This window comes from Limulus polyphemus, unplaced genomic scaffold (assembly GCF_000517525.1).
Source record: "Limulus polyphemus unplaced genomic scaffold, Limulus_polyphemus-2.1.2 Scaffold3334, whole genome shotgun sequence".
In the NCBI taxonomy this organism is placed as follows: domain Eukaryota; kingdom Metazoa; phylum Arthropoda; class Merostomata; order Xiphosura; family Limulidae; genus Limulus; species Limulus polyphemus.
The window spans coordinates 52,665-75,057 of NW_013668944.1; the positions used below are offsets into that span (position 1 = coordinate 52,665).

At 34.2% G+C, this 22,393-nt stretch overlaps 1 protein-coding gene across 2 annotated transcripts in view; it reads right to left on the bottom strand.

Annotated features, from left to right (window-relative positions):
- Positions 1-3,518: 3,518 nt before the first annotated feature.
- LOC106469168 overlaps positions 3,519-22,393 on the bottom strand; it is a 62,602-nt gene continuing 43,727 nt past the window's right edge. The window contains exons 8-11 of one of the 2 annotated variants that reach the window (XM_022397605.1): positions 19,757-19,812; positions 17,061-17,110; positions 5,619-5,665; positions 3,519-3,736 (exon numbers count right to left, since the gene is read on the bottom strand). In XM_022397605.1, coding sequence (XP_022253313.1) covers positions 3,706-3,736; positions 5,619-5,665; positions 17,061-17,110; positions 19,757-19,812 — 184 coding nt within the window. In that variant the 3' untranslated portion in view covers positions 3,519-3,705. The remainder of the gene's footprint in view (positions 3,737-5,618; positions 5,666-17,060; positions 17,111-19,756; positions 19,813-22,393) is intronic. The other variant, XM_022397606.1, reaches the window with a different exon arrangement.

The following is a 22,393-nucleotide window of genomic DNA, read 5'->3' on the forward strand; positions in this document are numbered from 1 at the left end:
CTGTAATTAGCTTCTCGCACAAAGCTGCCTTGTAAATCGATTTTGGAATGGCTAATGTTATTGTGATGTTATGAAGGGAGAGGATTTTAGTTCATGACGTTGCATCAATTTTTTCAGAAAGTTACTCAAAATTTCCTTTTCAATTCTTGATTTGCTATAAAGCAAATACAGAGAAATAGCTTCATGGTAGATAAGAATGCACCCAGACAGAAAGGCTTACTGATGTTTATTTAAACTTCACAATCAAAACAAATCTTCACAGTTAAACAATTTTCAACCTACAAATTACTCTCACTTTTGTGCTTTCGATGCTAATTTGTATCTCTCTCTTTTTCAATCATTCTCACACCCCTGTCTAAGTGACCTTGGCCTTGGCCAATTCTCCAATGAAAAACTGTTCTAAAAATTCTCCAGCATATTCAAGCACACAGCTCTAGTAACTCGGTTACTTAGGCAGCATTAGCATTATGTGGGATTTTCAATGTTCTACTTAGGACACAATACAGATTCTGTGTCCTTGGATTGTATATATCATTGCTTAATTGTTCTGTTTGATGTGAGAACAAATGAATTGAATTCCACATTCCATAGAATGGTATGTACTTTTTGCTGAACATTTTGACACTGGCTGTTGACAAAATCTTGAAAGTTGGTTTAAGATGAACCTGGTGAAAGTTTATGTATTTTTAATCGAAAAGCTCTTATATTTTAAAATGAGAACAATTATTTGTAGATGTTCTGTTTGTTAGAAAACCATGGAATATAGTTTTGTAAACATTGTTTTAAAATATCTAAGATATATGTTTAGCAAAGTAAAATGCACAGAAAATTGTTTAAAGTGATCTCTAAGAATTCAAGATCTTGGATATGAAACCAAAAGTTGTAGAAAAATATATTTCTTTTATATATGAATATAACTTTCAAAATCTATAAATGTCCTAACACAAAGAAGATTATTTTGAAAATTAGTAGTGTTTGAAGTTAACTTCTCAACACATTAACTTAATGTTTGTTGAAAATTATTAATCACTAACACATACAGTAGTTATATATAAATATATTCTAAACACAAAGCTTGTCATTATTTGCTTACAACAGTTAACATGACCCAAGTTATAAGTGTATAAAGCTAGTTATTCTAAACATATTTCATTTCATTATTCTTTATAGTTAAATACCATGAATGCAACACATATTATAATATGAATCTACATAGTTTAGCTGCATTGCATATTGTTAGCATTATATATTCTCAACACAACAAAGATTTTCCTTGTTCATTACTTACTAGTGTCAGTGCAATGGAAGCTAATGTTACATTATTATTATCACTGAGTAGATTGATTTTGTATTTGGCTAACTGTCCTCAACATTTTTCTGATGCATAAAAATAATTATTATCAAAATTATACAAATTTTCATTGAACATAATTCAGAATTCTTATTGGCTCCTAAATGTATCAAAGTTAACTATTTTTTAGAATAACACGAGTTGTTCCTGTACACGTAGGAAGTTATTTTTTTAAAAGGTTTCTATTAGCATTTATAAAAATACAACTCAAAGAATTATCCATTAAATAAAGAGTATAGGTAAACTTGCTGTTAGTTTTCATATTTATTATATTTTAAGAACAATTTTCATGCATTGTTCATAACTAAAATCTTGTGATAAACTTTTTTTAACAGGCCTCTCATGAGCCAGTGGGGGACAATTTTGTTGTAAAAAAAAAAAAACTACCCAATCCAGTTTTTCTTAATTTGAACGAAAATTTTCTGGACATGTTTATTGGCTAAAAAAAAAGGCATTTCTCACACTCTTTTAGCATTGGGGCTGTAAAAAGTGATTTGAAGTGGTAAGGTGACTGAAATCCGTCAGTGCATCACGAGCTTAACAGCCAAGCACAAGAAGCATGCAAGTCTCCAAATGACATGCAGAGGTATTCAGGAACTATTTAGAACCACCTTGATATATATATTGTGCAGCAAGCCAAGTACAATATTATGCCTGTAGTTCTTTTACAGTGTTCCTGTCTGCTCATCCTACTGCTGCCTATTGTGATGCTTTGATCTTCCCTACCGAATTGCAAGTGAAATCATTCATATCTTAGTTGAAAGCTAAACATAAAAAGGTGATAGTAGAAGCATAGAAGGTTGACAATTGCTTAATTAATGATGCTAAGAATGTGGCTTTATTGATATATATACTGAATTTACTCCAAGTGGGTAGACCTTAGTACTAGCTAGTATAGAGACTTGAGGATGCTGTATTTCACTTAAAAATTTATCAATTAACAAATAAAACTTCTCTAGGAAAGATATGCCCAAAACCACCCTCTTTGGGAGTTTCTGGATTGAACTTACTTTTAATATTCAACAAATTGTAGTGTAAAGACACCTCTTTGCTCCTGAGAGATGTGTTAAAGTAGAGTTTACACTGTCTATAACTTGGCTAATATTACTAAAGATCATGCAAAGTTTATAGGTTTAATATTTTGAAGGATATTTGTTGGTGGTGGAATGAAGGAGACAAGTCACAATGTGAAGTTGAAAAAAATTTTATTGGCTAAAGGAAACAGGAAAATGGTCTGATCATTCAAGTAGAAAAGTGTTTCAATGGGTAAAACAAACTGTATTAAAACAACAAGTGAATGAAACAAAGTGTATTTAAGCAATATAAATTTAACTACAGTACTTGAATAAACTAAAATGGATCAACTAGTTAATTGAAAGAAAAAGGTCCACACATGATCTGCAGACTAAACACTAGTAGCACAATGTGACTTCACAACAAGTCCTGTCTCTCTCTCGAGACAGAAACAAATCTGCTTGAAAATAATCAAAATTCTTTCTATAGCTGAGCAATCACGGAATTAAGGTAATAAGCTTCTGAAAGTATCTCTCCTCCATATTACAGTCGTACAGTGTAATTTAGGATATAAACTATCCCATGTAACAGTGGATAGCTTCCTTCATCAAGTCTTGCTAGCAGAAGTAACTTGACTTTAGTGTTGATTAAGTACAATAGAAATTTCTTTTTTTTTTTTAAATATGAAATGTGTAATGTAGGAGAGTTAGATAGAAATCTGACTGATTTTTATGTTTTAAAGTCAGATAATGGTATCAGTTATAGTTTTATTTCCAAGAAACTATCTTTTGTTGTTGTTGAAACTGTATTAAAATGATTTACTCTATATTTTAGGGGTTAGAGAAAGTAACTCTACACAAGATCACCATAGATACAGAAGGGATAACAGTTACAGTGGGGACTTCCAGACTGAGCCTGTAACCAGTATGGATTACCAGTAAACAATATATTTAGTTACATCTAGTGTTTAAAAAAAAAAAATTACTTTCGTACTATGTAGTGAATCTTTTTTCTTGTTGTTGTTTTTTAGAGCACTGAATATTGTAATGATTTGGCACAGGAACAAAACACAAATATTTTTGTATTATTAGTTTCAATTATATGTTCAAGGTGAATAGAAACTTTTTCTCCAACTAAATGAAAAAAAAAAACAACAGGTATAATACATTTATTTGTGTTAGTTGTAATAAGGAAAGTTTATGTACAGAAGATAATCCACAGCAATATCATATTTTTTTAAACACCATGAGGCATTGCAGACTTTGAGAGTTAAACTATCATAGCCAAATAAATATGAAGAAGACTCTTAGAACATCTCAGCTACTAAATCTTCATTAATTTCACAAACTGTTCTGAGGGCTGTAAGGAGATCTGAAAAGTGAGAAAGATTATGAATGAACTTAAGTTACAGGTTAAAGATAATACACATGGTTTTTTAGTTCAGTCAGAAAGCATACCACAAACTCTGAAGTAGCATATATGATAAATAGATAGATATCATTTTGAATTTCTTTATCGTTGTATCACTTTATCAAACATGATGCTGTATGATGTATGTACACCTGTTGGATTGCTGGCAGATAAAGAATACCCATCATACAGCTCTCGAATTTTTAAACAAAGTATTTTATGCAACATTATGTAATAAATTTTGTTGCTGGTGCAAAACAAGCATCAGAACATATATGTAAGGTGCAATAAAATTGTTGAAATATACCTCCAGTAAAGTCTCAGCAACCAAGAGTTTATGGTAATAGATAGTATAGTATTCTCATTAAAACTCTACACAGGCTTGGTAATTTTGGCCAACCTTGCAACCACCAGTTTATTAGAAGAAATGACTGACATACATTGTATGACTTCAGTTATATTGAATCACATAATGCATGTGATTCTCAAGTGCATGTCTTTTGGAAAAAAAATTATATTTGATTTTTTAAATTTTTACATTTTACTGATTTTTAGAACAATACATAAACAAAAAATATATACATAAAAATAAGAAAAGAAGTACTTATGTGTGGGTCGTACTTTTCTGCAGTCGAAATTCTTGTTAGTACTTCACTGAATTTTTTTTTTTTCAAATATTCATTTTAGAACACAAAATACACATATAAAGCATACAATGTTTTACAACTATTATAGTTTAACTGGCTTTCTAACTAAGCTATAAGTGTGTTAAAATGCTTCCCTTAGTTTGTTGAAGTGAACTTAGTGATAGAAACTCTGAATCTGTACACCCAATAAGTGTTGTGAGGATTAGCTAGTGTTATATGTAAATCAGTAAATTAAAACCTTCTCTTTGTATTAGTTATAAATAATATGATAGTAAATGTCAGAGAGAGTTATGATATTTATTGAAAGATAGTATGTGATTGAAGGCTATAAAGTTTTATTATATCTTAACAATATCTATAATATATATTTGTAATTTGCATTAAAACTCAAAAGCTTAAATAGGGGTGGAATAGCTGTCTAAGTGAAGATTCAAAATTTCTTTAAATATTTCCTTTTGAAATTAAGAAATTAAAACTTGTATGATATTAGTTTGATTTATTAACGACATATTAATACCAACTTTGATAAAAAGTTGTGACATGTGCAGCATTATCTACCATCATCCAGAAGAATAAGCATTCTGAAAAATTTAAGATGCCAAATTAGATTTAGCCAATAAGAATAAATAATTAAATTTTATACAAACCTAAGTACATAAGACTTGTATCATTCTGCTTTGAAGTGAGCATAAAGCCTCAGACAACCAAAGAAACCATTAAAATGCATCAAACTAACAAGTTCACAGAGCTTTACTGATCTAATCGAGAGTATAGACTGTTTTCTGTTCTTTCTTAGTTTTTTAATCTGTTATATTATCAAATAGACTCTAAACAGCCTGCTTTTTGGAATTGTTGTTTCTTCAACATCACTATGGACAGAAACATTGTACTAGCCTAGCTCAGCTCAACCAGTAACATGAGAGTTAATGTGGATTTTTCATCAGTTACATTGAATCTTACATATTCTTGATTCTAGCTTAGTAAAAATAAATTACATCTGCATATGAAGTTTTAAAAGGGACTAAAAGACATGATTACATAGTATGGTGTTATCAAATTGCCTTAGCTGAAAATGGTAACATTAAATCTTTTATATCAGTATCTTATAATGGTAATGAATAAATTGTCATTAATAAGGGTTAATACTAAATAACTTATAATAGAAAGTATTAAAAATACTGTGATCATGTACTTACACTTTAGCTTTTCGTATTAAGTTTCTGCTCTTAAAATCAAATGGCAACTATAAAAGGAAAAAAAAAAATCATCAACAAACTAAGTATTCCAAATATATTAACTACTTATCTATTCCACAGTTTGTGTATACTCTTACATCACAGAAGCTTGAAAGCAGACAGGAATATCTTTCTCAATAAGTGTATACAGAAACTAATTGGGATATACTTCCCAAGTTAACACATTGACCATAAGTAACAACAGAACAATGTACAGTTTGGGAAATAAACACACTCATTAGACTTTTAAAGACAGGATGATAATTTTATCATTTACAGTACAATAACAGTTGCAAAAACTGAGTTAAAACAAGATGAAAAATACATGGTTCAAAACATGTAACTTTAACAACAGGACCTGAACCTGACCACAGTCCAAAAAATTATATAAAAAAACTGTGTAGCAATTGGCTCCAAACTTTATCACAGTTGGAAGAACAAGAAATTAAACCTTTCTAATACGTCTGAACTTAAACAAAGTCAACACACAAGTCTGAACTTAAACAAAGTCAACACACCTAGATGTACCTTAGAAAACAAGATCATAACTATTGGGTTCTGGACATGATTATACACATTGTAGTTTGGTATTAAAAATAATGATAGAAGTAAATAGAGTTAACTGCATAGGTAATGAAGATAAAGAAATTAAAGACTAGTTTACAAAATTGTGATGTTTTATATATTTTTTTTTTATTTCTGCAGAATTTGAAAATTGTGCACCCAGTATTTTGAATGTTGATTACAAAATTTCTTTGGAAAATTACATCTTTTATATGAATATTATACAAGTTATAAAAAATACAAGGAATAAAGTAAAAAGATGAGAAATGAAGATTAAAATTAAAGCAAGTTATGGAAAAAGTGTAATTCTATAAGAAAGAAAAACATTTATTTAAACCAGGTGGTTGTGGATTCACAGGTTGTTGATTAATTTCCTTTCTTAAGTTATTCTCTTTTGTGAATCTATGTTGGAGCAAATACATGTCTCAGAATGGATAAATCCTTAACTATATGGTTGTTGTTAGGGGAATGTTTTCTTGTAGGTGTTCTGCAGTTTAATATGGCTTAGATATTCATGTGTTTATCCAATGTATAGACTACCTTACTTTTTTACAAATTATACAAAATTTATACATAGTAGTGCATGTAAAGGATTGTGTTCTTTCCTTGTATGTGTGATTCTGTTTATATGTTAGGTGACACAACTTTTTCATTTACACATTTGATTACCTAGTACATCTTGTTATTTGTGTTTAAGGTTGCTGTTTATCAGGGTTTCTCTTAGGTTTTGTCTCATTTGTAAGCAATAATGGGTGAATTCTTGAAAATAAATGTAGTGGTTGGGTCTTCAGTAAGTATTGTATAATTGCTTAGTATAATATCTTTGATCTTCTTTTTGATTTGATGAAATGTTCCTAGGTACATGAACTAGCTTTGGTGGCTGCATCATGGATAAGAGAATCAGGATAGATTCTTTTAAAGTAGAAAAGTTTTATGTCTTTTGTTTTTGATTTTTACTAATTATTGTCACTACATTGTTTGTGAAATCATAGAAGTTGTGAATGTGGTACTGATTTTTTTTACTGTGTGGATGGGAATATTTGAAAAGTGTGTGAATCTACTTCTTCATAATGTATAGCAGTGGTTGGACAGTTGTCTTGTACTTATACTTTAATGTCAAGAAGGGGCAGTGTTCTGTTCAGTATTTCCCACGTAAGTTCTAAAGAATGCTGGAAAGAGGATATGAAATGTAGAAAACTCCAAAAAGTGGCATCATTGTAGTGACAATACATTGTGAGTACTGATGCATTATATTGATTAAGTATACAATTTTTGGTGAATCCAACAATGAGGATAGGAAAGGTGTCACCCATTTTTATACCCATAGCGAACCCACAGATCTGTCCGTAGCATTAAAAATGAAGGCATTAAGTGTGAGTACAAGTTCAGCTAAATGTAGAAGTGTGTGTTGGAGGGTCCAGTATGGGTCTCTGGTCTAAGAAATGTTTTAGCATAATTAAACCTTCATTGTGTGGGATTGATGTATACATTGATTTTGTATCCATGGTGAAAATGTACTGTTCCTTACTAGTTAAGTGTATATTTTTGACTAAAGTAATTGTATGAGTGGTGTCCTTTATATATATGTGTGTGTAAATGTATGACAAAGGGAGGTAAAACTTCATCAAGGTAACAGGATATTTGTTCTGTAGGGAAACTGCAACTGATTTGTCCATATGTCCTTTGTGGGTTTTGGGGAGAAGATATAAAAAAGGAGTTCAAGATTAATTTACAATGAGATACTTGGTTGTAGGGAGTAATTCATTAGCATCAATCATATCTTCATTGTGGTTGTTAGTACATGTAATTTTCCAAAACAATTTTATAATCAGCATTCAAAACACTACACATGCAATTTCCAAATCCTGCATGAGTTTTTGTTTTAACCTTTACAACACACTGAAGAGTGCTAGCATGAAATGTCATCTTCCAGCATACATATAAAAATGTGTCTTCTTGTAAAATAATTGCTTTCAGTTAAATATAATGATAACTACTAGTTACTGAACCTGACCAAATCTAAGGTAGGTTGGTGTTACAATAGTATTGATAACTTTTTAAGATTTGAAGCTGACTACATTCAGCCAGTTGCTGTTGCACTTTAGATCTAACAAAAGTCAAGAGAACTACATGTAGGATTTAATAACTGTACCCTATAAGAGTTAAATGAACATGGTGAACTAAATTTATGTTACAAAATATAATTTTAAAATGTAAGAAAATTCTGTTTTGATAGGGTACTTCCCTCCTCTCACAAGATTAGCTTTTCTCGTTTTGTGCTGCCCTCTATATGCAAACTTTTTTATAATGCATGCCACAAGCCTTCTGCACCATGCTATTGGAATCAAATATTCAAACGTGTTTCTCATGCAAATCATCATGCATCATCTGGCCACCTATTATTATGTGACTCCCTCTGTGCACCACTACCAAACCATCACTTCTCGTTTGGCAGTGATCGAGTTAAGATGTCTTACTTTTTGTTTATTACTTCTCGAGGTGGTTTAACTTAATTTAATTTTCTTTATTTCAAGAATTTTTTTCACTTTATTTTTGAAATAATTTAATTTTCCTGTGTTTTGCACAACAAAAAATTTTTCTTGTTTATTTAGTATCAAGCATGAATTCCGAAGTTAATATTATCACATTGGGTACATCTCATTCACCTGATGCCATAATTCAGGCCACAAGTGGGGGCAACCCGTTGGGGGATTTATCGGCCTTTATTCACAGGGAGATTGGGTACTATATGGGATAACCTTTGTATTCTGCTGTTGCCCTGCTTCCTCCTCAGCCTTTCGAGCCTGGCCAGGCTGACAAAGATTAGGATCATTTGTTTCTCCCCATGAGATTCACTGTGCCTCCTCAAACCCTACCTGAGGATTCTGTTCAGCCCTTCTAGACTTTCTCAGGTATGTAATGTTTTGGCTATTGTTCCTAATTGTTATGACCAACGTCCTTATAACATGATTCTGGCTCCCAACCTTATTTAGGTTTTCCCCCTGCTGCCTGATATTTGGGTTCACACTTTTTCGCCTCCCAGTTAGATGATGGCATTAATATGCATCTTCCCTCGTAGGCTTTGGATCAGTCTACTCTCCCTTATCATAGGGCAGACTGTCCATATTTGGACCAACAATCATTGGGTTCAGTTTTGCCTATTTGGGGGGGGTGGGACCCGAATCTCCCACTCATCTTACCAATGCCCAGTATTCCCGTCTTCATCTTACTCTGACGACTTTTGCCGTACCTCTCCTCGATCCATCTCCTGTCTGAGGGGTTTTCTGGAGATGTCCTCTCCCTCCTCACTTCCACATTGGCCTGTCTGTCTGTCTTTTTGGGTCGTGATGCCATATTCATAGTCTGTCATATTCGTCAGCTCCTTCTCGAAGCTGCTCGGGTGGGCTGGTTGATCAAATTGGAGAAGTCCTTCCTTCATCCTACCCAGTACCTCGTTCATCTGGGCATTTTCTTCAACACTGATCTCAGTCGGGCCCAACCTTCTCCTCTCTGGCTCTGTTCTATGGAACTGTCTGTTTAGAATGCCCTGTCTGCTCCTTCACTTTTTGCTTGCAAGGTTCTATCAGTCTTCTATGACTCCTCTCATACCCTTCGGCCAGGCTCATATGCGATCCCTTCAATGGGTCCTCCACAACCAATGGGCCCTTGCTCAGGATCCCTTGGATGCTCCTATAACCCTTCTTTCCTACATTGTGGACAATCTCCAATGGTGATTGGACAAGGCTCATACATTGGTGGATGTCCCACTTCCTCCTCCATGGCCAGATTTACATCTGTTCATGGATACATCTCTTCAGGGCTGGGGTGTGTGGGTCGATCATCAGGGGGCTTTTGGTCATTGGTCTGTCAGAGAACATTCTCTTTGTATCAATGTCCTCAAACTTTTGCTGTTCTTCTGGCTTTGGATCACTTATTTCCCATCTCCAGAGATCGTCTGGTGATGATCTGTTCCAAAAATTCAACAGTGGTGGCTCATATCAATCACCAAGACGAGATCTCTGTGTTTTCTAACATTGGATTTTCTCTTTTGATGGTGTGGCATATACCAGGTGCTTTCAACATTGTGGCAGATCATCTTTCCCAACCTGACCAAGTTTACCTGATGAAGTAGTCCATTTATGCCCTTGTTTTATGGTGGTTTTGTGATTGGTGGGGTATTCCTCATATTGATGCATTTGCCACCACCCTCAATCACCAGTTATCATTATTTTGGTTCCCGGTTCCCCATCCTCAGGCTTTGGCTATAGATGCCTTCAGCCAGAATTAGTCAAACAAGTTCCTTTATGTTTATCCTCCTATCTGATTACTTCATTGTGTAGTTTCCCTCATCCATATCGCTCTGTGCAAAGTCTTTCTGATTGCTCCTTCCTGGCCCACTCAACCGTGATTTTCTCGATTACTCCAGCTACAGTTGTTCCCTCCCATTCCTCTTCCTTTATTCTCCACCCTTCTTCATCAACCCCAGTCTGTTCCCTAGCATGGAGATCTGGTTTCTCATGTCGAGTGGCATTTCATTTAACTTATTCCATTCATTCTTCATCCACGGCTTTGTATCAGCCCTGGCTCAGGGTATCACAGTTTCTCGTCCTACAGTTGCTGGTATATCCGAGTTTCTTACGTGGCTTTTTGAGAAGGGGTATTAAATCTCCTCGATATCAGGTTATCAGGCAGCTCTATCCCATACTTTCCATTTTTTCTTGTTACCACAGGGTCTTTTCCCTGTCCCTGCCATTTTGATCCATTCTTTACAGACATGTCAGCTGCCTAGGCATCTGGTACTTCTGTATTGGGACATTAATGTGGTACTCCATTACTTTACCTCTGTTTGAGCCCATTGCCTTGTGCTCCTTGTTTAACCTATCCCTTCATGCATATTTACTTCTCCACTTGGCCTGCAGGCATCGTTGATTGGATCTGTTTGCTATCAACATCCCTTTCCTCTGTTTCTCATCTCTACCCCCATCTTGATCTGGACAGACTTCTATGCCCGGTGCATACCCTTTGTTGTTAGATTGCCTGCACAGTTTCCTTCAGGGGTTCTTGTCTCTTTATCTCATTGCAACCTTTTCCTCTCAGGATCTTCCTCCCTTTACCATTATCAATTGGGTTTGTTGTTTAGTCCAGTTGGCTTATTCCTCGTTGTTTTCTTCCCAACATGCTTTTTTTCATGTTACCTCCCATCAAATCCAACACCTCACTTTTTTTCTTGCTTCTCGTCTTTGTCAGCCTTTGGAGAAAATTCTGCAGGTGGGCAAGTAGACCACCCCTCAGATGTTCATCTCCCATTACTTCACATCATTGTTTCTGCTTCCACTGGGTATCAGACTTCAGTGTGGCTATAACACTAGATAAGTCTTTATTAACACTTTCTTTTCTTTCAGGGACCCTTACTTCCAATGTCATCTCTTGGAACCCCCCTGTGGCAAGTGGTGCCTGACCAGGTATTCTTTACATACACAAACAATCTGCACTGTATGGCATGTTGATTCGCACACTCTTCCCATGGGTCTGCACACATACATTCGAGATGGAGTATTTCACAATATCACTAGATAGTCAATATCCTCATGATACTTGCTTCATAAACAGGCCCATTCTGGACCATACCACCCCTGGACAGCATGGGTAAAGCAGAAGGGGATAGCTGCCCATCCCTGCTATGCCTCCATTGAATAAATTAGTATGGTTTGCTTTTCAAATAAGGTTACATGATCACCTATGGCACTGTCTCGGTTGTAGTCCTTCCTCTGGAATCCCCAATGCTCTCCCCCTTTCTTCCAGTAGAGGATGGGAGTCCTTACCACTTGCCAGTTCCAAGCTGCTGGGGTGGTTGACCATGGAGGCATCCTGCTTGATGGGTTCCACATAGATGGCTATATCCATTCAATTCAGAGTATGGTGGTGGTGTTCTGCCACTGTAAAAGGCGTACCATCCTCCAGATTGAGTGACACGTACCATGGTGTGAGACGGCTAAATGTAGTTCACCCCTTCAATTGGGTGCCCTCATCTTACCCTCTCGCAGATGTCAGTACCCCGTGAGCTTGTTTTGGATATCAAGTGAACCAATCAACTTAAATCCTCACACAGATTTGGGGTTGTCCATCTTCCTCCCTCCATTCTTCCTTCTGTGTAGTGGGATGTTTCTGTTCCTGTCCTGGGCACTCCCTCATTCTCTCTTGCAATGGAGATGTTATTGACCTTTGGACATTTCTAACCAGTCTCATGGTCGTGGGAGTTGATTGCATGTGATGAACTTCCCTCTGATACCAGATGACATATTCCTGGATCCTTGGCTCACTGCTAATCCTATGTCATGGTCTGGAGTCTGTGTTTTCCTCATATCCATGATTTTAGGGCTTCAGGTGAAGCCGGTATAATCCTCATCCTACCCTTGCACAGATATTGATACCCAGCGAGGAGGTTTTGGATGTAGTTGACTTATCTAGTACGATCCGCTGCGCCCTAGCCATTCTACACTTCGAGATGCATCCTACATTACCCACTTTACTTCTGTGGGATTGAGTTTCTTTATTTATCTGGTTGGGATCACTTTCCTGACTTATCCTCTCCCACTTGGATGTGCTCCCTTCCTCTTCCACCATGTTTGTTCCTATCTGTTCATGGCAAGGAGATACCTGTTTCAGAAGTGGTGCAGTGCCTCTCCTCAGATCATCTGATCTGTGTCTCTCATCTACAAAAGTATCCTTCAGATGCTTTTGGCAGGTTCGTCTGTTCTTCCCCTTGCACCGGGCCTCCTCCTTTTCAATGTGAGATTCTAGCTAATTGTGAGAAGAGGGTAGTGCCATATCACAAGTTATAATTTTCCTATACTGAAAATGTATTTCTGATAGGTACTTCCCTCCTCTCACACTTCCCACCCTCCTCCCCACAATCTTCTGGTGCTTACATCTGCCAAACTTCAAAGTGATGGTACGGTAGTGGAGCATAGAGAGAGTCTCATGCATAGTGCTCTCCTATTGGTGGAGAGATGGTGCATGATGATTTGCATGATAGATATGTTGGAATCTTTTATTCCAATAGGGGGGGGGGGTGCAGAAGGCTTGTGACATGTGTTATAAAAAACGTTTGCCTACAGAGAGTACCTATTGGAAACACGTTTTCAGTATAAGAAAATTACTTTCAACAGTTACATTTCCAAGATAGCACATATATGTAGATGTAAATGATGAATTTCTACTTGTACTGTAGGTTTTCAGAACTTCTTATTACTTTTAAAAGATACAAACTATTAATGTGAATTGTTCTAGATTATAGTGAATTTAATGTATATTGAGAATTTATAAATTTGTACACAATACAGGGATAAAAATATTACACATCTCCAGAGAATAACTATTTGCTCAATGATTCACTATGTTGGCTATTTCGGAAGAGCATAATTGTTTTACAGTAATACCTGAAGTATAGCTGACTAAAATACAGTGCACAAAAAGGAACAGTGGTTCAGTAAACTAATAATAAAGTGAAAATAATGTAATAGAAAAACTTGAAACGTTAGCTGTAAGTTTCAACATAGCTGATCAAAATAAAATAAGAAAGCATTAAAATATTAGATGTTCAAAAGTTATGTGATATATTACAAGCTTAAACCATGACTAGACAGTAACAGTTATAAATTTACAATTTGTGGTGGGTGAAACAGGGATGTTATTTTGGATGGGGATTTGGGGCAGCTGCTTTCCTCAAGCTTGGAAAGAATCCCTAAATCGTAGTTTTTGTGAGACATTTCTAATCATGCTTTATTAAAACATACTCAAATTACATTCCAGCTGAATTGTGGTGCTCACATGAGGTCAGGCTTCTTTGCCCGCCAGCCCAAGCCTTTTGTGAAATGATGCTCCTTGGAAGAAGGGCATATGTTTGTTGTCATAATAAATGTAATTATGTATGTACAGTCACCAAAAAATTCATTAGACATGGCAATAGAGAAGGCTATGTGTATCATGGTTAGCAGAGATGAAATTGCCTACTCTAGTGCAAAGACAATATCATAGAGTGTATGGAAAAGGTCCACCAGTTAAAAATTATATAAAGAAGTGATACTGATAGTTTCACGAGTTAGGGAATGTGTTGCACAAGAAAGAAGTCATGATGGGCTGATACCCCAGCCAGCATGGTCATCAGATATCACTCCTCTAGAGTTGTGAAGGACAATATACACAGAAAAAGGGTGAGTGATGTGGGAACACTATCTGAATGGATCACCAATTCAGTAGCTACTGTGATGCCCAGTATGCTGGTAAACATAAGGATGGAAATTGAACATTGGTCTGATATCTTTATAATTACAAGTGGATAACATGTAGAGGTGTTCTGATGGCAAATGGTGTGTGGCAGGAAAACTACATACATGTGCCCTTCATCCACAAAAAAATTACAAGTTTATAACTATTACTGGCTTGTAATAAGGCACATCATTTTCATGCACCTTCTATAATAATAATGAATTTTTATTTGTAAAAATTTAAAACATTAATAATCTTCCAAGGAGTTACATCAATCAAATTAACTTAAAGTTTTTAATAGAAGCCACATGTTCAACAGGAAAATTTAAAGAAATATGACAGGAAAATATCTAATGAAAGTAAAAATTCCAATTTTGGTCTCATTTTATTTGCAGAACAAATTTTTTCTTCTTAACTGATTAATTTTTTGTTTTTTAAATCCATTTGGAATTTTTTTGTGGTTTAGCACATCAACATTGAATTTATCATTGAAGGATGGCATTTCTTGGACTATTTAGACAATATTCAGCTGATGCATTGTAACTTGTTTCTCCTTATTGAATGGCTTCACATTTTTTTGAAACTTTTGTATGAAGAAATTAAAAGCAGGATGTATAACCACTTAAAGGCACTCTTTCCAAAAAATGGTGTGTAAGAAATGTAATTCTATTTTGACATAGGAAGTACAGTTGATCAATTGTACTTTATATAAGAAAGATCTTTACAATTCTTTTTGAACAGTTTTCTTCCCTATTTAGGCTGATGGTCATAATTATGCATTATTACCTAATGTGTCCATTAGAACAAAGTACTGCGAAGGTCAGTCTTAGACCATATATATCTTTACAAACTTTTAATAGATTGTTCGCAATATGTGGGCAGCTTCTAAGAAAATAATTAAACTGACCAAAGGCACAATGTCCTTTGGAGCTGTGTCAACGAATTTAACAGTATGTAGTTTGATGGGAAGGGATTGATGTGATTCCAATTTCTTTGGTCATATTTCTGAGAAAAACAGCCACTAATTTTCAAGATGTGGCTTGTACCCTTCATCAACTTAAAATCTTTATTTATTAACAACACCAGGAAATATATTGCTTCAGTCTTCACCACAATGGCTTTTTTGGTTATGTAATGGGTATTTTTGTGGCAGTTGTTTGGGTTCGTCTTAACACAAATTATGAGTCGAATTTATTTAATTCCAGGTTATGCATTCACAGGTCACCAACTCGAGATTTATGTTCAGAGTAAAGCCATTCATTCAGAGACTAGGTAACACAAGACATTTAATTGAACACATTCAGAAAGTCACATTATAATCAATTTCAAAACTCTTTTCTTCTACAATCTCGTGCTAATTTATTAAACTCTCCAATGTCTGCATTAACAAGTATTCTCAATCAATTGCAATACCACCATAGTAGAAGGTTGAAGGTCTGAAACATCTACTCAGGAGTGATGTCTGGAAGAAGACCAATTATTGGCAAAAAAAAAATCATGGCTTTTATATTCATTAAATTGTATGCTTGCACCATTTTAGAAGGTTCTATCACAATTCATTTTGAAATCATAACTGTCGCGTGATTCAAGGCTCCTGATTGGTTGATTTGGTTATCTGTTATCTCGGCTATAACAATAATTGAGATGCTGATAGGCTTTCTTAATATGATATGCTTATTTCTTCATAGTGATTCACTGGTACACTCATAGGAACTCTTTTAACTTCTGTGTAAGAACCAAGCTGCTTCTTGTCTGGCTGGCATATGTTCCTTTTGTATATCCGTCCACTTATTGCTTCATGTGGGGGAATTCCTTAATTTTCTATAATGCAGAACTCCTACAGCCATGCAACATTTCTTATATGCTAGATCCATCTGTAGTTTCATAAATATCCGTTACTTATTACTAGGTGATTCGCTAGTTCTATTATCTGGTTACAGTCTGGAATGTACTTCCAATTAATTCAAGTATGTCACACTGATTTCTTCCAAACTTTTTTTTTTTTTTTTTGGCTTTACTTAATGGCATTCAATGCTTCTTTAACCTTATTTGGTCATGTATTTATCCTTTAATGATACCAAATCTTCTTGAAAGTTGCAGTTTCCAAAACATTTGCTAAATTGCAAATGTTTTGGTTGGATGATTGTAATATTTTCTATGCAGTTGAGAGCATTGTTTGGGGTGTCATTTTGGAGCCTGTGGATGTTTGAAATTCATATGTGAATTTTTATCTGCAGTGAAAAATGTCAAAGGCTCCCCTTTTCAAAACATTATACCCTTTGCTTCTAGATCAATTAACAGTCTTGCTGTTTGAATATCCTTCTTCAAGTATGCCAGTGTTGACATTGCATTAACAAATAGTCAGGAATTTTGCTGTGAACCAAATATACAGAAACTAAACATATGTTGTACCTGTGGCAAAATTTCACTGCAAACCAGGTAAACAATCATATTAACATGTACCAGTCCAAATTTGTACTGATGTATACTTTTAACTATTTTCTTAACTTCTAGTATTTATTAACTTTTTTATTTTACAAAATACACATTTTCAATTATGCATGGACCTACCCTTATTTGGTTCCCTTCAGTTTGGCCACTCTTAAGAGAATGAGCAGATCCTGTGAAGAATAAACTTTTCATAATCATAATAAAGTGTATTTTCACTGCCTTAATTAATTGGTCTTATCTATTAAGTTAGCATGGATCAACATTTTTATAAGTTTTGTCAGTTAATTTATGGTGAAAATGTTTTTAAATAACTAGTACTACCTAATTTTGTTTTCTTATTATGGATTTTTTTTAGCAAAAGAATCTAGGTTAGTTTTGTCAACTTAACTAGATATTATGAAGGTAGTGGTAAAACTAAATAAATAATGATTCAGAAATCATATTCTAAGGCTAAAGGTGTAGGCCTGCTTAAGTGATTGATGCCTACCTATGTGACAATCAGTAGCTCTAAAGAACACATGAAACTATGTAAAAGGCATCTCAGTACATTTCCAGTGATGCCTCAAATGTTGTCAGTTTTTCACATCTCTCTGAATAATAATTCGTTCCTGAAATACACTTATTATACTTTTCTGTCAAAGATGAATGTTGTTACATGAACAAAGGTTTATTATTTTGGAAATAGTAAGAACATATTTGCCATGATGAAAGTTTTTTTGTGTGTTAAATAAAGTTTAACAATTTAACATATAATTATTGTATTCAACTGCAAAATTTATGAACAGTTTAAGTGCATATTCACTCACTGAAACAGTTAATATGTACATAATTAAAAGAGTAATATGCATTCATGGGAAGCATTTTAAACTTCATTAAACTATGCAGAAATGAAATTAGGAGTAGGGAAGTACAAACAACATTGCTGTATGCATAAGAGAGGGGTGATTGTAGATAGTACTATGCATTGTAAAGGGAAAGGAATTTGAGGAATGGATCTGTCATCCCTCAGAGCCCCATCTTAGACAGCAGTGTTTATGTTATAAGGTTTTGTGTGAGAATTTTCTCACTTGTTTATAGACACTTAGAATATTGGTATTTTAACCCTATTAAGTTTTAATATTTGACCCCAACACCCTGGTTTTGAAAGCATTGCCAAATCAGGTGTCTCTTGTTAGATAAGTCAGTCGGTTTGTCATTTTAATCACACTTGAATAAGGAAGAACATTACACTAATGTAATAATAGGTAGGCAAACAATGATTTATAAGCATAAGGAAAAGTTTTATTGATCGTAGAACATACTAAGTATTTCGACAGAATGTTGGTCTATCTTCTTCAAGTATGATCAGTACTAAGCAATACATGGTTTATATATTGTTACAAAGAAAAAGACACAGGAATTAAATGTGACAGAAATGGTGTTAGCAGATGATAGGATGTAGGTAGAGGTCAAGTGTATGAACAGTGAATAAACCTTGCCTAATATGGCTGATGTTGCTAGGGCCATTATCACAGTTTAGTGAGAGATCAGATGCTTTGATGATTGCTCTAGTTTCTAAACATTCTGTTTCAATTTTAGTTTTGGCTTGGTGTAGGAGAAGAATTTCATCCCAAAGTATTTTATTACCTGTTTCATACTGATGATATGTTAAGGCAGGTATCTGGAATTCACCTCTATGCATGTGACCTAACCCGAAAGAACTCCTACTAAAGAAACAAAACTAGACACATATATAGTATCCCATGCAAATGCGTGAATAACTACATAGGTTAAAGGTCACGTTCTTTGGAAATAAGATGTAAAGAACACCAAGGTCACAATCATAAAGATGAGTTCCATATACCTTCTTTAAACATGCCATCCATTTAAATCAGGCCATAAAATACTTTGGGGTGAAACTTTTCTCCTACAACAACCCAAAACTAAAAAGGAAAGAGACTGTTTAAATTTGTTATGGATATTTAAACTAGAAAAATAATCAAAGCAAATAATCTATCACTAAACCATGATAATGGCTCAAGCAACATGAACTGTATTTGGCAAGGTCTATTCACTGTTCATACACTTGATCAGACTTGACCTTTACCTATATCCTATTTCCTGCTGACACCACATCACATTTAATCCCTGTGTGTATTGCTTAGTACTGATTATACCTGAAGAAGACAGACCAACCTTCTGACAAAACATGTATTATGTTCCACCATCAATACAAACTTTTCCTTATGCTTATAAATTATTGTTTGCCTACCTATTATTTTTAATCACACCATTTGGCTTAAAGTGGCTTTTGAACAATAGGAATTTGGTGGTAATAGCATGTCGTAAGAAAAGAGTAACTCACCTATGTTTAACCCCACAGTCAATGAGGCACTGTACATGGCCATCAGATTTGTTCAGAATTCTACATACCTAACCTCATACATGAGTAGTCTAGGGAGGTTACCTAATATTTTTAATTACTTTAAATACACAACGTTTGCTTTATATTTTATAAACTTTGTGTTTTAAAATACCAAAACAAAAAAAATATTTTGTACATGAAGTAAAAGCTACACCCCCACCCCCACACACACATGCAGTTTGAATTAAATTACTGAATGAGTGACTTTAATCTTCAGAAATTAATATGGTAGTTTGAATAAATGAAATGCCTATTCTGCTACTTGTTTCTATTGAAATGTTAGTCAACAAAATTTGTTATGGATATTTAAACTAAATGTCTAAATAAGAGAACAGAATGAGATTTTTTTTATCAATGTTTAAATAGCTAAATTTTAGTAGTTATATACGTTCAGACACTTAAGCTAACATACCTGTTAATAACTGCTGTTGGCACATCAGTTGAGAAGAACTGAGAGAACCTTGGTTCCTGCATGATGGAGTGTATAGTTATCATTCTAACAATGACCAACAACAAATAATACAGTGAATTATATGTAAGAACACTTAACCTAATCATAAAAACATGAAAATAAGGAAGAATGTATTAATATGTCAACCACTCTGTATCTGCTATTTCCGGTGCTGACAAGTCCTCTTTTGCCCAATACTAGGGCTCATCAGGTCAGCTCCGATGCAACAGACATAGTGATGGAGAAACTTGTGTCATCAGCTACTTGAACAACAACTGTTTTGGTGTAAACTATATTAACCCTATGCTCACATGTGGAGGTCCAAGTGTGCAAACCATGGGCTTTTACAGATTGCTGTTCAACATGGTATAATGTATTTGAAGTCAGAATTATCAAATATTAATTTTACTGTACAATGCTGATTTTCCTACAGTTTTAGGTAGAGGAGAGTAAATAACATAAAATATACAGAGATACTGATAAAAACTGTAGGTTTTCCTTTTGAAGGTCCTGGAGATAATTAAAACTATACGATGGAGAAAAATATGTTTATCCTACAACTGAATATTACCTTGCACTATGACTTGTCAGGGTCTGAGTCAGCCTGCCATTATCAATTGTCAGACATATCTTGAGTACAAATACCTAAGTAATTTCTGTACAACAGACTTTTATGTTTTACTGAAAGTTTGCCACATTTAATATAAATACACTTAGTAAATATGGAATTATAGTCAATATTTCTTCTCCAATTCCAATGGACTGACTCAGTGCACATTGGGTTAAGTTAGTGAACTGTAAGTGTTATCAATTATGTTTAAATCATTACGCATCGGAAATAGGTTTATAGTTTTTATTAATATCAAATTATTTATTTAACACCATATTGTTTATTATTAATATAATTTATTTAACTTGTGTTTACATTATTTGTTATTCAAAACAACTGGCAAAGTAAGACATCTAAACATCCCAATTTCAAAACTTGAAAATAGTGTATTCCTAGCTCTATCTACATTGAAATTGTAAGTACTGATACTTACTAGTGTAATTTACCACCTGTAATTGGCAGTACCACTGTAAACAGAAAACATTACTTGTGAGAACTGATGTTTAATAGTATCTTTGAAACCTTTATGTGTTAAGCTACTGGATTTTACATAAGAGTGATATCCAACTTGAAGACAGTTTTCTTATGAATAACCTACCTAGAGAATTAGGCTGAAGGATGATATTTCAATGCACTTGCAAAGATCATCATCTGATCTATGGTTATGCTGGATTTAGTACGATATATTATGATGGTACAAATGCATCAGGGGGTTCTAGTTCTGGTTTGTCTTTGTAGTTATGTTGAAGTTACTGTGGTAAATTTTGATGGCATAAATGTGTCGGGGTGAGGAGTCTGTTGTGGTTGTGCTGAATTTATTGTGATGATACGTATTATATTCCCATTTTGGCTATTTATATTTAAAATATTCCAAAGACACACATGTTCCATATTGTTTCACATTTGAACTTCATTTATTTTCTGACATGTATTACATAAGTCTACAACACTTAAAAAAAGGACAGATTAATCTAACTTTACATGGCTTAGGTAAATAATTACTAAGTGAATTAAACTAGTCCAATATCTAATTCATATAATGAATCAAGACTCATTTAAATTAATGACATATTGTAAGTATATAATCTTTAAAGTTTACTATAGTGTAAGATCTTTGTAATGCTGTGGCATTCTTCTGGTCCTTACCAGTTTGTTTCTCCTCACCCCTCTCTTTCTACAAATAATAATAATAACTGGTCCTTCTTTTCTGAGGTTTACATCCTCATGTATTGTCCAGTTTTCATTCAGGTCTTTTTTTCTGGAAAATAGCTGTGTGATATATTTTCTTTAACTGTTGTCTATTTCTGTTAACTATTTCTTGTCACATTATTTCTTGTAAGAAGCCTTTACCATGTTTTGCATTAATCTTGATTCTTTTACGCTTCACCACGTGATATGGGTTGATGTTGTGTGGTGTGATAAATTGGTTCATTTTGTTTGTTTGACCAGTACTTATAACACCAAGTTGAATGTCCCTGTTTGTAACGCAATGACTGTTTTCTGCATGCTGTTTCACTGTTTCATCCTACCTTTGTCCTGTTCTTTTTCTACCTATTCCTTTTCCATGTGTGTGCATATTTATATATATACTCCACTTTCTGCTGTACTGGTAGAATACAAGTTCACAATATTCTGGTTAGAAACATAAAAGATGCTGGTTATTATCTTGTTCTGGGATTTAGTGTTGCTCTGTAACTTTCCAGGGTTATAGAGTTCTTTGTGAATAATTTGTGCAAACTTTCATGCTAATACAGTAATTCATACAGTAATTTTCTGCTGTATAAAACTCATCCATTTTTCATAATTTGTGGATGTTTGACTTTGAAATGATAGTTATTGTCTATCTTAAGTATTGCAGGCTTTCCCAACTTGTAAAATGTTTTATCTAGGTTATTTAGACTGTTTCTGCAGCTACTGATCTTCAGGGAATACTGATAGATTATTCACAAGCACCATGATGTACTCTTCATTTGGCAAGAGCCCAAAGA